This window comes from Mobula hypostoma, chromosome 2 (assembly GCF_963921235.1).
Source record: "Mobula hypostoma chromosome 2, sMobHyp1.1, whole genome shotgun sequence".
In the NCBI taxonomy this organism is placed as follows: Eukaryota; Metazoa; Chordata; class Chondrichthyes; order Myliobatiformes; family Myliobatidae; genus Mobula; species Mobula hypostoma.
The window spans coordinates 166096801-166116137 of NC_086098.1; the positions used below are offsets into that span (position 1 = coordinate 166096801).

Consider the following 19337-nt stretch of genomic DNA (forward strand, 5'->3'; position numbering starts at 1 on the left):
ATTTAAAAGTGTCATCCTTTATAGTTTTAGGTATCGAGTTCCACAGTTTAGGCACGTAGTTCAAAAAAAAGATGACCTGCCTCTTAATTGTCTTGAGTGAGATTGTTTAAATTTCAGAGGAAGATTTTTGCTTTAACACCAAGTTATGTGATTTGGAATGCACCTTATGTAAGTGGGCACACAAAAGATGGAAAGAAACCATTATGTTTTTAAGAAGCTTAGAATGTCATAGGGCAGCAGTTAGCATAACACTATTACAGCGCCAGCGACCCAGGTTCAATTCTGCCGCTGTCAGTAAGGAGTTTATATGTTCTCTCCACGTGGGTTTCTTCCAGGTGCTCCAGTTTCCCCTCTCATTCCAAAAAGGTACCGGTTGGTGGGTTAACTGGTCACATGGATATAATTGGGGAGTGTGGACTCATTGGGCCAAAAAGACCTGTTATCGTGCTATATCTCTAAATGAAAAAAAAATTTGCAGAGCGCTTTATAGCCACTGACATTTGATACTCAGTTGTAGAAAACCTAGTTTATATACAGCACATTATAACGCACATCAGCATGATGACCAGATTAGTTTTAGTGACAAAGATTGAGGGTTAAGCGAATCTCCCAAGATACCACGGTGAACCCTCCTGCCCTTTGAATTAATTTGTGTCTGAGAAATTGGTGGAGGTCTTGGCTTAGCTCTTTCTCTGAAAGATGACAGCTTTCTCTTTTTCCCCCTCTCCTTTTCCACTGCTTATTTAATTTAATTTTTCTTCTATTTATTTTGTAATTTATCCTATTGTGTTGCACTGTACTGCTGCAAAGCAACAAATTTCCTGATGTGTGCCAGTGATATTAAACCCGACTTTTTTTCTCCAGTGCAAGAGCAACCCATCGTAAAGCACTATATTCTTTGTCCAAGATTTAGCTGCTCCTGTTCCTGTAGTGAGTGTGGAGAGGGTGTTTCCCATAGTGGGGGAGTTTGGGAGTTTGGGACCAGAGGGCACAGCCTCAAGAGTAGAGACACATCCCCTTTGAACAGAGATGAGGAGTAATTTCTTTTGAGAGAAGGTGGTGAATCTGTGGCTGTGGAGGCCAAGTCATTGGGTATATTTAAAGTGAAGGTGGCTAGGTTCTGGATTAGTAAGGATGTCAAAGGGGAGAAGGCAGGAAGATAGGGACAGGGCGTAATAAATCAGCCATGATCAAATAGGGAAGGGGACTCGATGGACCAAAAGGCGTAGCCTAATTCTGCCCACATGTCTTATGGTCATATAGAATTGACTCTTAAATGATCCTGAGGCAAATGTGATACCAACTGTGCCTTAGCTGGCATATTAGTTTTGGGAGCTTTGAGTGTGCTCTTGGGCATCTGTACTCCTGGTACAGTTAGGGATAGTGAAACACTGAGGCAAAGTTTTGTCTGAAGGTGCAGAATAACTCAGTACAAGTTCAAGTTTATTGTCACTTGACTGTACATTTATACATCCAAACAAAACAATGTTCCTACGCATCAAGGTGCACCCACGAGATAGGTAGATATATATATATATATATCACACACAGTGCACAAACTAAAATATTGCCATAATTAAGTTAATAAAATGTAATTCCAAATGCAATGTAGTACACAGCACCAGTAAACAGCTTGCTGTCCTAGTGACGAGTCCTCGGTCATGGCAAGGTATTCATTAGTCTCAAAGCCTGAGGGAAGAAGCTGTTACCCAGTCTGACAGTCCTAGTCCTGATGCTCCTGTACCCACCTCCCTGACAGTAGTGGGTCAGGTTGTGGGATGGGTTCTAGTCCTGATGCTCCTGTATCTCCTCCCTGATGATAGTGGGTTAGAGAGATTGTGGGATGGGTTCTAGTCCTGATGCTCCTGTACCACCTCCCGGACGGTAGTGGGTCACAGAGATTGTGGGATGGGTCAGTTGATCTACTGCACTGAAGGACAGTTATAGATTTGACCCACCTTTCATGCTGAAGTTAAAACATCAGTAAAGGGCTTATCTAATCAGGAATATAACCTGTTACATTTCCTTCAGGAGTGGCTTGAGATTTATTTTCGTCACCCTGGATAATTTGACTGCTTGTGTACTGTAATAATAGCCTGCTCCAGATGATTTTTGAACTGTATTATATTTTAATTCCAAATCACAGCTGTGAAAGGATTGACTAGATTGCTGAGCTCAGGATAGGATACAAGTAAAATGGATCATTATGAAATAATTCCTGTGGAGTTGGCAGTTTGTGGAAGAGGATAGTAATAAGAATTGTCAAACACTTCAACAGTTTCCTCTTCAGGGTTGTATGAAATTTTTAAAAAAGATTTTAAAAGCAGTGAAATGCATTGTTTTGCATCCAGTCAAATCAGCGAGGATTGTGCTGGGCAGCCTGCAAGTGTTGCCACACTTCTGGTGCCAACATAGCACTCCCACAACTCAGTAACCTTAACAGTGCGTAGTTGGAATGTGGGAGGAAACCGGAACACCCAGGGGAACCGATGAGGCCATGGGGAGAACATATAAACTCCTTACCGATCTTCCAGCCGACGCTGTAGAGCTTGCGCTAACCACTAGTATGGCTTTATACTGTCAAGTTTCTGAGCTGCACTGCTTGTTCAGTTCTCCAGTGGCATTCTAACATTGCCAGCGTGAATTCTGTTCTCACTTGGAGCTGGTGCCTGACTGAACTGCTAAGTCTTCACACAACTTAAGCTGAAAGAAACAAAATGCTGGAAATACTCTGCAGGTCAGGCAACATCTGTGGTGTGTGAAACAGAATTAATGTTTACATCAGAAAAGGCAAAAGGATTGGTATATAGGACCTGCCTTTGGTATCACAGGAATGTTCCACTGTTGTATCTAATGTCATTCATTTTGCAGCAGCGAGATAAAACTTGGTAATTGGCTTCTGATATGGTATAGTCGTCTACAATGAACTGAACTGCATGGCATTTTAATTCTAAGTCTGATGGCCTGTGCCTCAAATACATGGGTGCACTAGAAAGTGAATTTATCTGAGGATGACATTTTCATTCCAGATCTCAGCATCAGATATAATATCACTGACATATTGTTTTACAAATCAGTTGTTTTACAGCAGCAGAACATTGAAATACCTTAAATAAAAACTATATGACATTTATTTTGGATTTCTGGCATCTGTTTATTTTCCAACAAACCCCTAGCTGCTGATTGTAAAACTGGCCTAACTAAGAGTTCCAAATTAATATTCCCCCTTGAGAAAGATGAGGTGTTAGATCAGGGATGGCATGGTAGAGTAGCAGTTAGCATAATGCTTTATAATGCCAGCAGTCAGGGTCGATTCCTGCTGCTGTCTGTAAGGAGTTTGTACATTCTCCCTGTGACCATGTGGGTTTCCTCCCACTTTCCAAAGACGTGCAGGTTAGTAAGGGTATGAATAAGTGCATTAGTAAGTTCTGTCCATGCCAGGAAGCATGACAACACTCGTAGGCTATGCCCAGCACATCCTCAGTCTATGTTGGTCATTGGTACAAACGACGCATTACAAGCAGTTTGGTAGATGGTATCACTAATTTGAGACCAAATGGTTTATTACTGAGCCAATCCATGTAGGTTTTCAATGACCATGGCATTCAGAGAATACCACAAGGCAGATATCGTCCATCCAACTTTCAGAGCCTTTGCTATTACAGTAAATTAAGTGCCTATTTGTCTTAATTATTTAACCTTTAAAACTCTCACCTAACAAAAATGTTCTAAATTTATTTTAGTCATTCGAGTACCCTCCTCGTTTTAACCCTCAACCTTAATTAGTTGTTTCTCTCTCCTATGAACATACCTTGATCATTTAACTATCTTGATTCAGTCATTCCCAAAGTAATGAAAGATTCAGTTTAATTTACCACACATACTTCAGAACATACAGTGAATGCACCGATTGCATTAACAGCCAACACATTCAAGGATGTGCTGGGGGCAGCCCACAAGTGTTGCCACACATTCTGGCACCAACAATATACAGCCTAACACAAGCAGCAGCAAACACAAAACAAACCCCTTTCCCACCCCACTCTCATGCAGAAACAGGCCTCTCGCCTGAGGAAAAGGGCACTTCAGTGTCTCCAGTCCTTGTTCCAGACTCGTAGGCTGGCCAACATTGCAATCTGTCCTTGTAATTGAACACTTTTTCCCTATCATTCTGGTAGAGTAACAAGTGAAATTATTGCAGCAACATCGGTATCTCCAGGAATAAATATATACAGGTCATGGTAACCTAGAGGTTAGCATAACACTATTACAGCTCGGGCACTGGAATTCAGAGTTCAATCCCAGTATCCTCTAAATTTAGGGTTTGTACATCCTCTTCATGGAATGTGTGGGTTTCCTTCAGGTGCCCTAGTTTCCTCTCACTGTCCAAAGACATGTTGGCTAGTAGGTTAATTGGTCATTGTCAATTGTCCCACACTTAGACTAGGGTTAAATTGGTGGGTTGTTGGCGGCACAGCCCATTGGTCCAGAGAGGCTTGTTTCGCGCTGTATCTCAATAGATAAATGCAAATATAATTAACGAGTGATTCTCTTTGCCATGGTATAATAGCAGTCAGATTGTGCAAAAGCTATTACTTATTCAACAGTTTACAATGGTTTTTCCCTCTACCTTTCTTAATTCAGAGACTGCTGGACGAGTACCTTATCGCCAATGCAACTTCTTCTGAGAGCAAGGTCTTCTATCTGAAGATGAAAGGAGATTACTACAGATACCTCTCCGAAGTTGCAAATGAGGCAAAGAAAACGAGTACGTTTGGAGAATTTAGAATTTAATTGGGATTTATTTTCTGCATGGGAACCTCCTGTCCAGTAGGATAAACTGCTGTTTTGGATCCATTCATCTCTCATAAGGTCCTTCAGCTGCACAGAATTGGAAATTGCAGAAACATATAATTGCAAGATTCCTCATGTCTGGGACCAGATGAGCAGCTTGACAAACAAACGATAAACATGGAGCATAACACATAGGAGCAAAATTAGGCCATTCGGTCTGTCGAGTCTGTTCTGTCATTCAATCGTGACTGATCTGTTTTCTCTCTCAGCCACATCCTCTTGCCTTCTCCCATAACCTTTGACACCCTAACTAATCAAGAGCCTATCAACCTCCATTTTAAATACCCAATAACTTGGCCTTCATTGCTACAGACAGCTGTGAATTCCACAGATTCTTCACCTTCTGGCTAAAGAAATTCATCCTCATCTCTGTTCTAAAGGGGCTTCCTTCTGTTCTGAGGCTGTATCCTCTGGCCCTAGACTCTTCCACTACCAGAAACATCCTCCACCATTTGGTCCTCTTATCTAAGAAAGGATGTGCTGACTTTGCAGAGGGTTCAAAGGAGGTTCACGAAAATTATTCTGGGATTGAAAGGCATGTCATATGAAGAGCATTTGATGGCTCTGGTCCTCTGCTCACTGGAATTCAGAAGAGTAAGGGATGACCTCTTTGAAACCCTTGGAATGTCGAAGGGCCTTGATAGAGTAGAGGGGATGTTCCCTATGGTGGGAGACCAGAGGACACATCCTCAGAATAGAGGGGTATCCTTTTAGAACGGAGGTGAGGAAGAACTACTTTAGCCAGAGAGTAGCAAATCTGTGGAATTTCTTGTCATAGGTGGCTGTGGAGGCCAAGTCATTAGATATATTTAAGGCAGAGGTTGATAGATTATTGATTGATCAGGGCATGAAGGGATATGGGGAGAAAGCAGAAAATTGGAGCTGGGAGGGAAAATGGATCAACCATGATAAAAAGGAGCAAACTCGATGGGTCAAGTGGCCTAATTCTGCTCCCATATCGTTTCATAATTGGGAGAGATTTTATTTTGAGAGGTTTATCAGGTTCCATTTTATAACCTGCACCAGGCAAAGCCTGTCCCCCCCACTCCGTGAAGTCGGGCTTTCCATGTTTTCTGTAGTTATTTGTTTCAGTACTCAAGTGTAGGCAGCTGAGTTTCAAATAGAACCAATGTTGTTCACCAGGATGCTGCCTCGATTAAAGGGTACTAGCTTGTTGGATCTCTGTTTATTTTCTGATCCTTGGGGTTCTTCTGGGAGTCAGGAATAAAGGCAGTCTTAATTCAAACTTTTATTTTAACAACATACAAACATACAAATACTAAGCAAACTAGATAGAGCTGAGAAACGATGCTAAGAGGTGAATGGGTGGCAAAGACAAAAGAATAAAGAAGCAAAGATGGTGCATCATATTTTATAGATAAGATAGGGAAACTTCCTTGGATAGAAATGAGCTCGTTAATAGGCTACATAATTAAAACAATTACATCACGTGGGTAATGTGCTAATACTTGGCCAATGAAAAATGAGGAAGGTGATAAACTGTTAGCTTAGCTGCTATACCACTTTCTGCCAATGAGTGGGGATGAACCACCACACACTGTGAAAAATACACAAGTTTGTTTAAAAAGTACAAATCTTATAAGAGGTATTATTTTAAAAAAGTAGTTTCCAACAAGCTATAAGGAATGGTTGAACGAACATGGGTTGTTCTTCCTAGAGTATGAGGGGTATAGATAGGGTAAATGCAAGCAGGCTTTTTCTACTGAGATTGGGTGAGACTACGGCGAGAAGTCGTGGATTAAGTTGAAAGGTGAAATATTTAAGTGGTACCTGAGAGGAAACTAATTCACTTGGGCTGGTGTGGGTGTAGATTGAGCTGCCAGCGGAAGTGGTGGATGTAGGTTCGATTGCAGCATTTAAGAGAACTTTGAATGGGAGTGGTAGGGGGGGCTCTTGTCCAGGTGCAGGTCGATGGGACTAGGCGAAAGGGTCTTTTTCTGTGCTGTGGCACTCTTTGAATTGATGGCACTAGTTTTGGAAGCTGAGAGGAGACCTAATAGAGGTCTTTTTAAAATTGAGAGGCATAAATAGGGTAGAGAGTCAGAAGCTTTTCCCTAGGGTAGGGTGGAACAGTGGCTTAGCGGTTAGTGTAGAGCTGTTATGCTGCCAGCGACCAGTGTTCAGTTCCTGCTGCTGTCTGTGAGGAATGTGTACGTTCTCTCTGTGCATTTCCTCAAGGTGCTCCAGTTTCCTCTTATGTTCTGAACACCTACTGGGTTAGTAGGTTAATTGGTCACATGAGTGTAATTGGCAGCATGGGCTTGCTAGGCTGGAAGATGCTGTTACTGTGCTGTGTCTCTAAATAAATTAATAAGATTGATAAAATCTGTCAAGCACCACAGGACCTGCTTCTAAGGTTAGAGAGAGGAAGGTTTAGATCAGGGGTTCCCAACCTGGGATCCACAGACCCCTTATTTAATGGTATTGGTACATGGCATAAGAAAGGTTGGGAGCCCTGCTTTAGAGGTACTGTGAGGGGCAAATTCTTTACATGCAGAGTGGTAGATGCCTGGAGTGGATTACTGGGATGATAGTGAAAGCAGGCAGTTTGGAGTTTGAGGATTTTAGCCAAACACATGAATGTAAAGGGAATGGAGAGATTGGGTGATACACAGGAAGAGGGCATTTACTATAAATTGGCATCAATATTAGCACATTGTGGGCCAAATGACCTGTCCAGTGGGGTCTCCTGGTGGAGACACAAAATGCTGGAGGAACTCAGCAGGTCAGGCAGCATCTGTGGAGGGGAATAGAGAGTCTACGTTTCAGGCCAAGACCCTTCCTGCATTTGCCATTCCTGTTGGATTTTTAATCAGAATTAGGTTTACTATCACTGGCAGATGTTGTGAAATGTTCTGCAGCAGCAGTACATAATAAAAATTCTGTAAATTACAGTAAGAAATATAGTATAAAAATTAAAATGAGTAGTGACAAAGGAAAGAGTAGTGAGGTAGTGTTCAAGGATTCATTGTCTATTCTGAAATTTGATGGCAGAGGGCAAGAAACTGTTCCTGAGTATGTCTTCAAGTTTCTGTCCCTCCCTGTTGTTGGTAGCAACGAAAAGAGCACATGGCCTGGTGATGGGGTTCCTTAATGAGGGATACCACCTTTTTGAGGTATTAACTTCTGAAGAATTGAGAGGTTCTACCGATTGTTAGGGTTTTCAAACTGCATTTGTATTTATGAAGCAGCTTTAACATAGCAAGAAAAGTTGTGTGTTAGAGCCAATGGAGTGAATAATGCAAGTGCAGAAGCATGAAGCAAGGACTGAAAGGAAAGGCTGATCAGGTGAGATGTAGGGGAGGCTGGAAGCTGATGTATAATGTAGATCCTATGGGACTAAAAAGCTTGTTTATATACTGAAGAGGTGTTACTGCAGTCATGGTTCTACATGTCGCTAGTTAATGGACCATTGTCATATCACCTGATTTGTTTGCACAAGTATCTACCATCACCCAAACTGGCATTTCTGTTTTGAAGCTACCGTGGAGTGCGCACAAAAGGCCTACGATGAGGCATTTCAAATCAGCGAGGCTGACATGCAACCAACTCATCCCATCCGCCTTGGTCTGGCCCTCAACTTCTCCGTGTTCTACTACGAGATCCTGAACTCTCCTGAAAAGGCATGCAAGCTGGCAAAATCGGTGAGTGACATCACAAGGTGTTTGGAGGGTGTGCTGCATCATTCTAGCTAGAGGCACTCGTCATTTGCTCCCTGGTTCAATTGTCCAGCCTTTCATACATAAGACATAGGAGCAGGATTAGGTTTTTCAGCCCATCAAGTCTGCTCCACTGTTGAATATTGGATGATTTATTATCCCTCTCAACCCCATTCCCCTGCCTTCTCCCTGTAACGTTTGACGCCCTGACGAATCAAGAGCCTATCAATCTGCTTTAAGTATACCCAATGACTTGGCCTCCTCTGACGTCTATGTCAATGAATTCCACAGATTCATCTTAACTGAAGCTAGGTGTACTAAGCCAACTGTGGGGGGGGCACCATGGTTACATACAGCAATACGTCAGAGGAGTACGTCCTTTGGTTCTGGGGTGGACTATGGTCCAGATGCAGGTCGGTGGGACTAGTCAGAATAACAATTCTGCATAGGCTACATGGACGTAAGGGCCTGCTGATGGGGTGTAGTCTGTGACTATCTCGGGCCAAAGTCATTGGGTTAATGATACTTCATCACTTCTGTTCATTTTCCTCCATTGTCTGTCTGTTCATGTGCTTATCCGTCAGCCTTTTAACTTCCTCCACTGTCACCCCTGGTAGCACATTCCAGGTCCCCACCATTGTTTATGAAACAAAACTGCCCCACATATCTCCTTCAAGTTCAAGTTTAATTGTCATTCAACCGTACATGAATGTCCATGAATATAGCCAAACGAAACAGCATTACTCCAGGGCCAAGGGACCAAATACAGTAGCAATGGTGACACACAGCACCAAGCACTTGCAGGATGGCAAGCACGTATAAGATATCAATAAAATACAGTCACATATAAAAAATATAGTCCAAGGCCCCAAGTCCGTGAACGTTGCAGAAATCTGAAGCTGACCACGGTACAGTTTGTCTTCTGCCAAGTGGACACTAGGAGGCAGCACTGACTCCAGCCTGGATGCCAGGCCACAGCGACCCCGCCTTTCCTCGGTCACTGTGTACAGGCAACACTGCGGCTTGAGGCCCGATGCTTGATACAACCGAGGCCACGCAGCTTCCCTGCCACCCGCCAATAAAACATGAGTCAGACTTGCAGCGTTCCACATCAACAATGTCCAACAGCATCTTGTGATCGCAAGAAAAGCAACTCAGATGATCACCTGCTGTTAGACTGCACACAGCCTTCATGCACTAATTCCTCTGACACAGACATTAGGACGATGCATATTAAGTCCAGCTTCTTCAGGTTTCTACTGGCGAGCAACTCACTGATAGAGTAGACTGCAGTAATTTAATGTCCAGCAGGGTCTTGCAGTCGCAAAAAGGACAATAACACTGGTTGAATCCGTAGAAGCCACTGTGAAGGAAGAGTTCCTTTGAACTCTCCTTCCTCTCACTTTAAATGCACGCCCTTTAATTTTATTTTGGCTCTGGGAAACATACTGACTAATTACTCTATCCAGGCCTCTCAAACTTCTTGAACTTGTATCGGGTCTCCCCTCAGCATCTGACCCTCCACTGAAATCCAACCTCTCCTTGTAGTACAGTCCCTCTAACCCAGGCAGCATCCTGGTGAGCCTCTTCTGCATCCTTTCCAAAGCCTCCACGTCTTTCCTGAACTGAATGCGGGACTCCAGATGTAGCCTAACCAGAGTTTTATAAAGCTGCAAATTCTTGCCTAATATTCAAAGTTCAAAGTAAAATTTATTATCAGAGTACATACATGTCACCACGTACAATCCTGAGATTCTGAGGTTATGTGGGCGGGAAGAGTTAGACTGATCTTCGAGTAGGTTACAAGGTCAGCACAATATTGTGGGGTGATTGGCCTGCACTGTGCTGTAGTGTTCTACATTTGTCGCTTGTGGAGGAGGCTGCAATATGAACAGAAAATACAGTGCACTGGATTTGAAGAAATTTGAGTGAATCATGACTTCAACCAGAATGATTGGGCTGTTTGTTAACTGGGAGACAAATGAATAGACAGGTGTTGTGTGGGATGGAACTTGATGGATGGGCACAAAGTGAACGGTCTCTGTAGTGCAGAAAGGAGGTGAAGGGGTGTGATTGGTAGTGGGGTCACATTGCAGCTGTCAGAAGTTATGAAGGACTTCTATTGAAGGGGAAGCTGGGATAGGAGGTGAGTAGCAGGTGAAAGGGAGTGAGAGCAGATGTGCAGGGAAGCTTTGTTTATCAACTCTTCATTCCTCTCCATCAATGCTGCCTGACCTGCTGAGTTCCTTCAGTATTGTTAGTTACCCTGGATCTCAAGCATCTGCAGAACCTCTTGTGTTTATGCATTGCTAAATGCAGGCTGGATAGAAATGAAAGAAACTGCATTGAAGTACCCACAGCAGTGTCGGATCCTGAAACTTTTGCGATCCGTAGGTTTCTCGGAAGTCGAGAATGAGGCATAAAACTTGTTGCTTACAGCTGTTTTATTAAATATTATAAGAATGACAGGCAAAAAAGAGAGACCAAAGGAAGAGAAAGGGTGAAGCAGTTGTGGTCATCTCACACTCAAACTGGAGATAACAACATTCCAGTGATAACAATTAACCTATGAAATAGCCAGATCAGATCCAAACAATTCACTGAACAATTACATGTCTACAGGAGATTATATAAAATTACAAGAAAGCATAGGAAATTTAAACTACAAGAAAATTAACCTTCACATCCCACTCTAACAATAGTTTAAATTGGTGGGAGGTGGGGAGAGGAGACTGCCACCATGTTCCCATGTGGAAAAAGCTTTAATTAAAAAAAAAAAAAAAATTGCTTTTGCATAGTGTCCATTGAGAATAACTATTGTGCAAAGCACACATTTGTGTCTGGTTTGCCCACAGAAGGCAAAGAGTGGTTGTAGACAGGTCATGTTCTGCATGGAGGCCGGTGACCAGTAGTGTGCCTCACAGATCTGTTCTGGGACCTCCACTCTTTGTGATTTTTATAAATGACCCTGATGAGGAAATGAAGGGATGGGCTAGTAAATTTGCTGATGACTTAAAGGTGGGGGTGTTGTGGATAGTGTGGCGGGTTGTCAGAGGTTACAATGGGACATTGAGAGAAGATGCAAAACTGGTCTGAGAAGTGGCAGATGGAGTTCAACCCAGATAAGTGTACAGTGGTTCATTTGGTAAGTCAAATATGATGGCAGAATGTAGCATCAATGACAAGACTCTTGGCAGTGTGGAGGATCAGAGGGATCTTGGGATCTGAGTCTATATTGACTCTGGTTAAGAAGGCATACAGTGCATTGGCCTTCATCAATCGTGGGATTGACTTTAAGAGCCGAGAAGTAATGTTGCAGCTGTATAGGACCCTGGTCAGACCCCACTTGGAGTACTGTGCTTAATTCTGGTCGCCTCTCTATAGGAAGGACATAGAAACCATAGAAAGGGTGCAGAGGAGATTTACAAGGATGTTGCCTGGATTGGGGAGCATGCCTTATGAGAATAGGTTAGTGAACTGGACCTTTTCTCCTTGGAGTGACGGAGGTTGAGAGGTGACTTGATAGGGATGTACAAGATAATAAGAGGCATTGATCGTGTGGATAGTCAGAGGCTTTTCCCCAGGGCTGAAATGGCTAGCACGAGAGGGCACAGTTGGTGCTTGGAAGCAGGTACAGAGGAGATGTCAGGGGTAAGTTTTTTTACGCAGAGTGGTGAGTGCGTGGAATGGGCTGCCAACGGTGGTCGTGGAGGCGGAAATGATAGGGTCTTTTAAGAGACTCCTGGATGAATACATGGAGCTTAGAAAAATAGAGGGCTACAGGTACATGAATGGCTACATGGAGCTCAGAAAGATAAAGGACTATGGGTAAAGCCTAGGCGGTTCTAAGATAGGGACATGTTCGGCACAGCTTTGTGGGCTGAAGGGCCTGTATTGTGCTGTATGTTTTCTGTGTTTCTAAGACCTGAATAGTAAACAGGACTACCATTACAGATCTCGTCAGCGAAGCACGTGCTTTGTATTGTGATCGTGCAACTCAGTAGGAACTGACTCCACAACCTGTAGACTCACTTTCAAGGACTCTACAGCACATGTTCTCAGTATTTACTTTTTTATTATTTATTATTTGCACAATTTGACCTATTTTGCCCATTGGTTATTTGTCAGTCTTTGTTATGTATAGTTATATACTGTAATTATACAAGTTCTGTTATATCTTTTTGTTCCTTTGAATACTTGCAAGAAAATTAATCTCGGGGGAGATCATGGTGACAGATATGTAGCTTGATAATAAATTTACTTCTCACACTGCTCTCTAAGCCTAGTCATGAAGACCAACAAATCTTCCGTGTGGTTAAAGTAGACACTTTGCGTAGTTTAAATTGAAACTGTGCAGTAAAAGTTTATCTGTGTTCCAAGCTGATTAGCTTTGACTGGTTTGCCCCTACAGTTTTGGGCTGAAATTTCAATTCAGTTCAAGACAATAAGACACATGTTAATCCTTCCTTTCCTGGGATCATCCTTGCAAATGTTTTCTGGACCCCCTCCAATGACACCACATCCTTTCTAAGATGAAGGATCCAAAACAGCTCACAATACTCCAAATGCACTCTGACCAATGCCTTATAAATCCTCAGCGTTACATTCTTGCTTTTATATTCTAGTCCTTTCAAAATGAATGCTGACATCACATTACCACAGACCCAACTTGCAAGTGAACCTTTGTGGAATCCTGCATGAATACAACCCAGTCCCTTTGCATCTCTTGATTTATGAATTCATTCCGTTTAGAAAATAGTCTACACCTTTATTCCTTCTACCGAAGTGCATAATCATACCTTTCCCTACACTGTATTCCTTCTGCCATGTTGCCCATTCATCCCATCTGTCCAAGCCCTGCTGCAGGCTCTGTAGAAAGCTTCACAATAACAAGTTGCTGACTGCTCAGATATTGATTAGTCTGTTGTTTGATGAATGAACATATCGTCACCATTTTATGTTGCAGGCGTTTGAAGATGCTATTACAGAACTAGACTCTTTGACTGATGATTCATACAAAGACAGCACCTTGATTATGCAGTTACTACGGGACAATTTAACTGTAAGTATCACGCACAGAGCAAATTCCTAACAATTAAATCGATTCCCCAGCTTGCCTTTTCAGGCACTTTGTGCATCAGAATCGGGTTTATTTTCACTGACATATTGTTGTGAAAATTGTTGTTTTGTAGCAGTAGTATGGTGCAGTACATAAAAATTAAATACTATTAATTTGCAAAAAGAAATTTTTAAAAAGTAGTGCAAAAAGAGCACAAAATAATGAGGTAGTGTTCATGGGCTAGTGGGCCATTCAGAAATCTAATGGTGGAGGGGAAGAAGCTGTTCTTAAAACGTTGACTGTGTGTCTTCAGGCCCCTGTACCATCTCCTTGATGGTAGCAATGAGAAGAGGGCACCGCTTAGGTAATGGGGTTTGCCTTTTGAAGGAGAACTCAGTTCTGGGGAGGTTAGTGCCTGTGATGCAGCTGGCTGAGTTTACAACTTTCTGCAGCTTGTTCCCATCCTGTGCAGTGGCCCCTCCGTACCACACGGTGATGCAACCAGTTAGAGTGCTCTCCACGGTACACCTGCTAGTTCTCACTACGCACAAACACGTGCAGTGACGTTCATTGCTAGAGAGAAACTAGTGACTTTTTATGTAATAAAAATGGGAAAATGCTGAAAGTACTGAACAATGACTGGAGAGGGAAAAACTTCAGGATGATGCCTATACATCCAATCTCTGTCTTTCCAGCATTTTGGTTTTTATTTTTGAATTTCTAGTATCTGCAACAGCTTGCTTTTGGATTTTTTTTGTTTAGTATCAGCAAAACGTATGGCACAGCAAAGGGTCCATTTGGCCCATCTTGTCCATGCTGACCATGGTTGGGCATTTATTTATTTATTTATTGAGGTACAGTTCATAACAGGCTCTTCTGCCCCTTCAAGCCACACCACCTAGCAATCCCCTGATTTAACCCTCACCTAATCACAGGACAATTTACAATGACCAATTAACCTACCAACCGGTACGTCTTTGGACTGTGGGAGGAAACCGGAGCACCCGGAGGAAACCCACACATTCCACTGGCAGAATGTTACAGTTACATCGTTACAGTTACAGTTGACATCAGAAATGAACTCAGAGCTCCACCCCTAGCTGTAATAGCATTGCCCTAACCACTACACTACCATGGCACAGTTGAGAATATAAAAGTAAAAGTCAATTACACTAAATATTCCCCGGATATGGTAGAGCATTGGGGCTTTGTATCACTAATTCAGAATGCACAAACAGCAGTGGAAATCAAATGATCCTACAGCTGGTGTTGTAATACTACTCTTGAAGCCGTTTGACAGTAAGACCGAAAGGTGTGATATTCGGGTGGCCTAGTAGTGTGCTGGTTAGCATAGAGCTTTACAATGCCACCTCCAAGAGGACACACCTTGTCATGGTTTGGAGACTCGCATGCCTCAATGATCCAGAGAGCTATGATGGCCAGAGTTAGGGCTTTATGCTTTGGCTTTTGGTAGGGTCACCCACGCCAAACAGGTCAAAGGGTAGAGGCCAGACTAAGAGTGGTCCACTGGTCCTCCATGTTCGGGGGGATCAGCACAGGGCGATCAACCCTGACTGGGCAAACAAAACTTACAGAAACAGCAATGCAGAATCCTTCTACATCTGAGTGTGACAGTATTCCTGAGTCTTCACCCAAGATTTGCATGACTGACAGTAGTGAAAACCGAGATGAAGGAAACCCTGAACACCACCAGAGACGGAGGACCTTCATTGCTGCCCTGTACACCAGCAGCGTAATGGTAGGGTGAGTAGAGCCAGGGATCGGGATTCAATTCCCACCGCTGTCTGTAAGGAACTTGTACATCTTCCCCGTAACTGCATGGGTTTCCTCCAGATGCTCCTGTTTCCGCCCACATTACATAGAAGTACAGGTTAGTGGACTAGTTGGACCAGAAGGGCCTGTTACCATTCTGTATCTCTAAATAAAATAATAAGGTTGCTGATGGTTTTATTGAACCAGGGTGTATGTTGATTCCTTCTCCTACGTTGCTGAAACTTGCTGCCAACTTTGAATTGTTTTATAGTGCTGGAAACTCTCTAAATGGAAGATTTCTACTTGCTGTGTGAATGATTCTTACTGGAACTTTGTTTCCTTCCTACAGTTGTGGACCTCAGACAACCAGGGAGAGGAAGTGGAGCAGGCCGAAGGGGAGAACTAAACTCATGTCACTTCCTGCCCCCTTTATTCACTTTCACCTCCTGTCTGCCTAACTGCCCCACTGTTCTCCTGTTAGATATCACTGATTCCCCATCCCGTAGATACCAGCATCACCAGCAGCCTGTATTTCAATGCACCAGCAAACACTGAGAGAAGTCTGTCACCAGCAGTAGCTCTAACCTGTCATGGTTACTGCACATCTTGGTTTGGGTGGGTGGATGTTACCTGGTGTGTAAGTTGAAATTTCTCTTGGATTTAAATGTTAGCCTGTGATAATTTTGAAGAGAAAGTGTAGTGAAGAGACAAGTGTAGGGATCACATTCTTGGAGCACTTCATGGTGAGAGACTCATTGCTTTGTTAAATTAATTAATCAGTCAGCCCTGTTAGGTAGAGAGCTTTTCTTCATCTTCCTGTTCTGTGACTTTCCTCTGGTCATTCCTCTATTTTCCTGCAGGTAAGATCCCATTGTCAAGACTGTCCTGTGCAATCTCCACCACTCCCCACCCCACCCCCACCACTTTGTCAGCATGGCCTTGTGAACAGATGGTATCGCTGGCTTCCATCATTGCTTCAGTAATTGTTCCTGCTCTGGGAATTGGGTGCTAGTGGGGAGTCTTGACAGATAATTGATAGTGTAATAGTTGGTGGGCTTTCAGTTCGAGCCAGCCAGTTGGGACTACCTTCTGCACAATCGAAATGCTGATGACCCCAGTGTTTGTTTGTAGTTTCAGTGTCCATGTCCCTACCCCTCCCCACACTTCTGCACAATCCGCTGTGGGCCACTGACTGCCTCCCATGGGCGGTTCAGGTTTCATATCAGGGTGTGCTCGGTTACATCAGCTGTCTGTTCCCTCTGCTCTGGGTTCCTTGTGCTTGCCCCCACCACCACCATCTCCATTTCCTGGCATTCCATGCAATGGGGATCATTTCTGTTGTTGTTTCTCTCTGTCTTCCATTCACATCCATCCAATGTTATAATGTCTACTCACCTGTGGTAGTAACTGGTAACTTTGGTAACCAGCTGTAGCCTATTTCTAGTCACTGTGCACACATATTCTTGGTATTAAAGTAGTATTTTTCTTCACTGATGCATCGGCCCTGACCTTTCCTGTAAATTCTACCTTGATGCTCTGAAGCTTTCTTTTCATAGAGCTGGTGAGAAGGGTGGGGGTCAATGTCATCCATTTAATTTCTCATTTACCCTCCCACCCCCAAAGTAATGATGTTTTCTAAATTAGACCCAAGAACAGTCCTCGCATCAACCTACACTGTTCACTTCCCTGGCACCAAGTATCGATAGCTAGGTTTCCGTCAGGATTTACTGGAAAGGCTTGTCCTCAGCTGCACCCAGGGGCATCAGCTGAGTGGCGTCACGGTTCTGTTAGAATGCATTCTTATCTGCATAGTTGGAATGGAAAGGAGAGGGAACAGTCTGGGTGTGAATGTACAACAGTAGTCAGTGTCGCAAAATACACTTCTGACTTCTGTTCTGATCACATTTCACAGATGCGCACCCCTCATCTGATTGTCATTTTAGTCTGTTTGTCCACTGGAAAAATGCACCATGCACTGAATTTAAAAAAATACTATTGAAATTTCTTCTAGCCGACTTTTAGGTGATCTCTGGTAGTGAATTTGGAACGGCCCCTTGTCCAACATCTGTTTATCCTGCAGCTGCCCACCTGCTTGGTTTTTTACGGATCAGTATTCTGCCTCCATTCACTTCTGTTGCTGTTGTAGCACACACGTGATTGTGGAACAGTAGGACAAACATATTAAAATTTGTTTTTGATGTACAATTAGATTTGTGTAAGTTTTTTCTAAATGGACTGCAAGGAAAATAAATCCTGAACATGTGCAAGACAGTTCAAAGTGAAAATAAAAGTTTTATTGAGTAAGTAGTATACTTCCTGTCTTACCGTGAGCTTAATGATCTCTGTTCCCTTGGGCAGGGTGAGAATTTTATAACTACACCACTAGTTGAGTTGAAAGGTCTGTTTCTATACTAATGACTTAAGATATCTGGAGTTGTTTGCGATGGGTTGTAAGCTTTTAGTTCATATAGCCATAGGAAGTTTACTTCCTGCCCGTTACACCACTGGTGTTCAGGCATTGAAAGTCTTCCATCACTAGTGGTGTTCAGGGTTTCCTTCATCATATCAGTAGCTTCCTTCCAGTTTTCACTACTGGGGGTCGTGCACGTCCCAGTTGGAGACCCCAGGAATACCATCACACTCGGATGTAGAATGATTCTTCATTGCTGTTTCCATAACAGTTTTGTTTTACCAGTCAGGGTTGTTGTCCCTGAGCTGAACCCCTGAACCTGGAGGACTGGTGGACCACTCTTAGTCTGGCCTCTATCCTTTGACCTGTTTGGCATGGGAGACCCTACAAAGAGCCGAAGCATAAAGCCAAAATAGCTCTCTGGATCATTGAGGTACACAAGCCTCCAAACTGCGGCAAGTCTGTAGTCCTCTTGGCGGGTAGGATAATTTAATCATTGGGAAATTAGCAGTATTTCTATTTACTCATAATTATTGTCCAGTACTCCTTGCTATAACTCCAAGCCTGGCTATGAAAGGAGGAGGATTGAGCACATCCGGTAAAATCCCAGAGCTACAAAAACACCAACTCAGGCTACAAAGACCTCATCCCTGGGAGAGAGAGGATCTTTGCCTAGAAGATGTGTAGATGGGCTACGTCTGGACTTGAAAGATTGGCCCAGAGCAGAGGAGACTGGTGAGCTGCTATCAGCAGCCTCAGCCTCAGTAGAGGTGACAAGGTTTTTAAAAAAAAAAGAGATAACTCCTTGGTTACAGATTGGGTAACTATCTGTACTAATCTGTTCTCTCCCCACTTAACCCATTGGCTTCTATACCTGGCTGATTCAAGTGCTCATCTATATAAATACTGTCAGTAACTCTGGCTGCACCACTCTCTCTGGCAAAGTGTTCCGGATACTTACCAGTGCCCACGTGTTCTCAGAAATGTTGTCTAAAAAGCACCAGCTCTCCCTGCAAAGGTGACGGAAACCTGAATAGCTTCAGTCACAGAACATGAAGCTCAGTAACTGTGCTCAAACTTAGGCATTTATGAGTCAGTTGCTCTAAAAAAGGATACCGGAGTGATATTATACAGCACAGAAATAGGCCCTTCAGCCCATTTTCGCAATGCTGATTGCAATGCCTGTCTACACTAATCCCATCTGTCTATAGTGGGCCTATATCCTGCTATACAATTACCTGTCCAATGGCCCCATGCTGGTGGCCTTCTCCCCCAACTTCAGGACCTCCCTCTAGTTTCTTACCTCCTTCCTTTATTCTATGGTTCACTGCCCTCTCAAGTTCCTTCTTCAGCCTATACCCTCCCAACTTCACATATATCATCCCTCTTTCACCTGACATCTTGTACTTCTCCCCCTTGCCCCACCTCCAACTTCCTCATTCTGGCTTCTGCCCCCTTCCTTTCCAGTCCTGATGGAGGATCTTGACTCAAAACATCAACTGTTTATTCCCTTCCATAGATGCTGTCTGACCTAAGTTCCTCCAGTATTTTCTGTGTTGCC

At 43.3% G+C, this 19337-nt stretch overlaps 1 protein-coding gene across 4 annotated transcripts in view; it reads left to right on the plus strand.

Moving 5' to 3' along the window:
• Positions 1 to 17571, plus strand: part of LOC134342644 (14-3-3 protein beta/alpha-1-like) — a 40236-nt gene extending 22665 nt beyond the window's left edge. For all 4 annotated transcript variants that reach the window (XM_063041013.1, XM_063041011.1, XM_063041012.1 and 1 more), the window contains exons 3-6: positions 4645 to 4768; positions 8356 to 8519; positions 13501 to 13596; positions 15716 to 17571. In XM_063041013.1, coding sequence (XP_062897083.1) covers positions 4645 to 4768; positions 8356 to 8519; positions 13501 to 13596; positions 15716 to 15772 — 441 coding nt within the window. In that variant the 3' untranslated portion in view covers positions 15773 to 17571. The remainder of the gene's footprint in view (positions 1 to 4644; positions 4769 to 8355; positions 8520 to 13500; positions 13597 to 15715) is intronic.
• The last annotated feature ends 1766 nt before the right edge of the window (positions 17572 to 19337 follow it).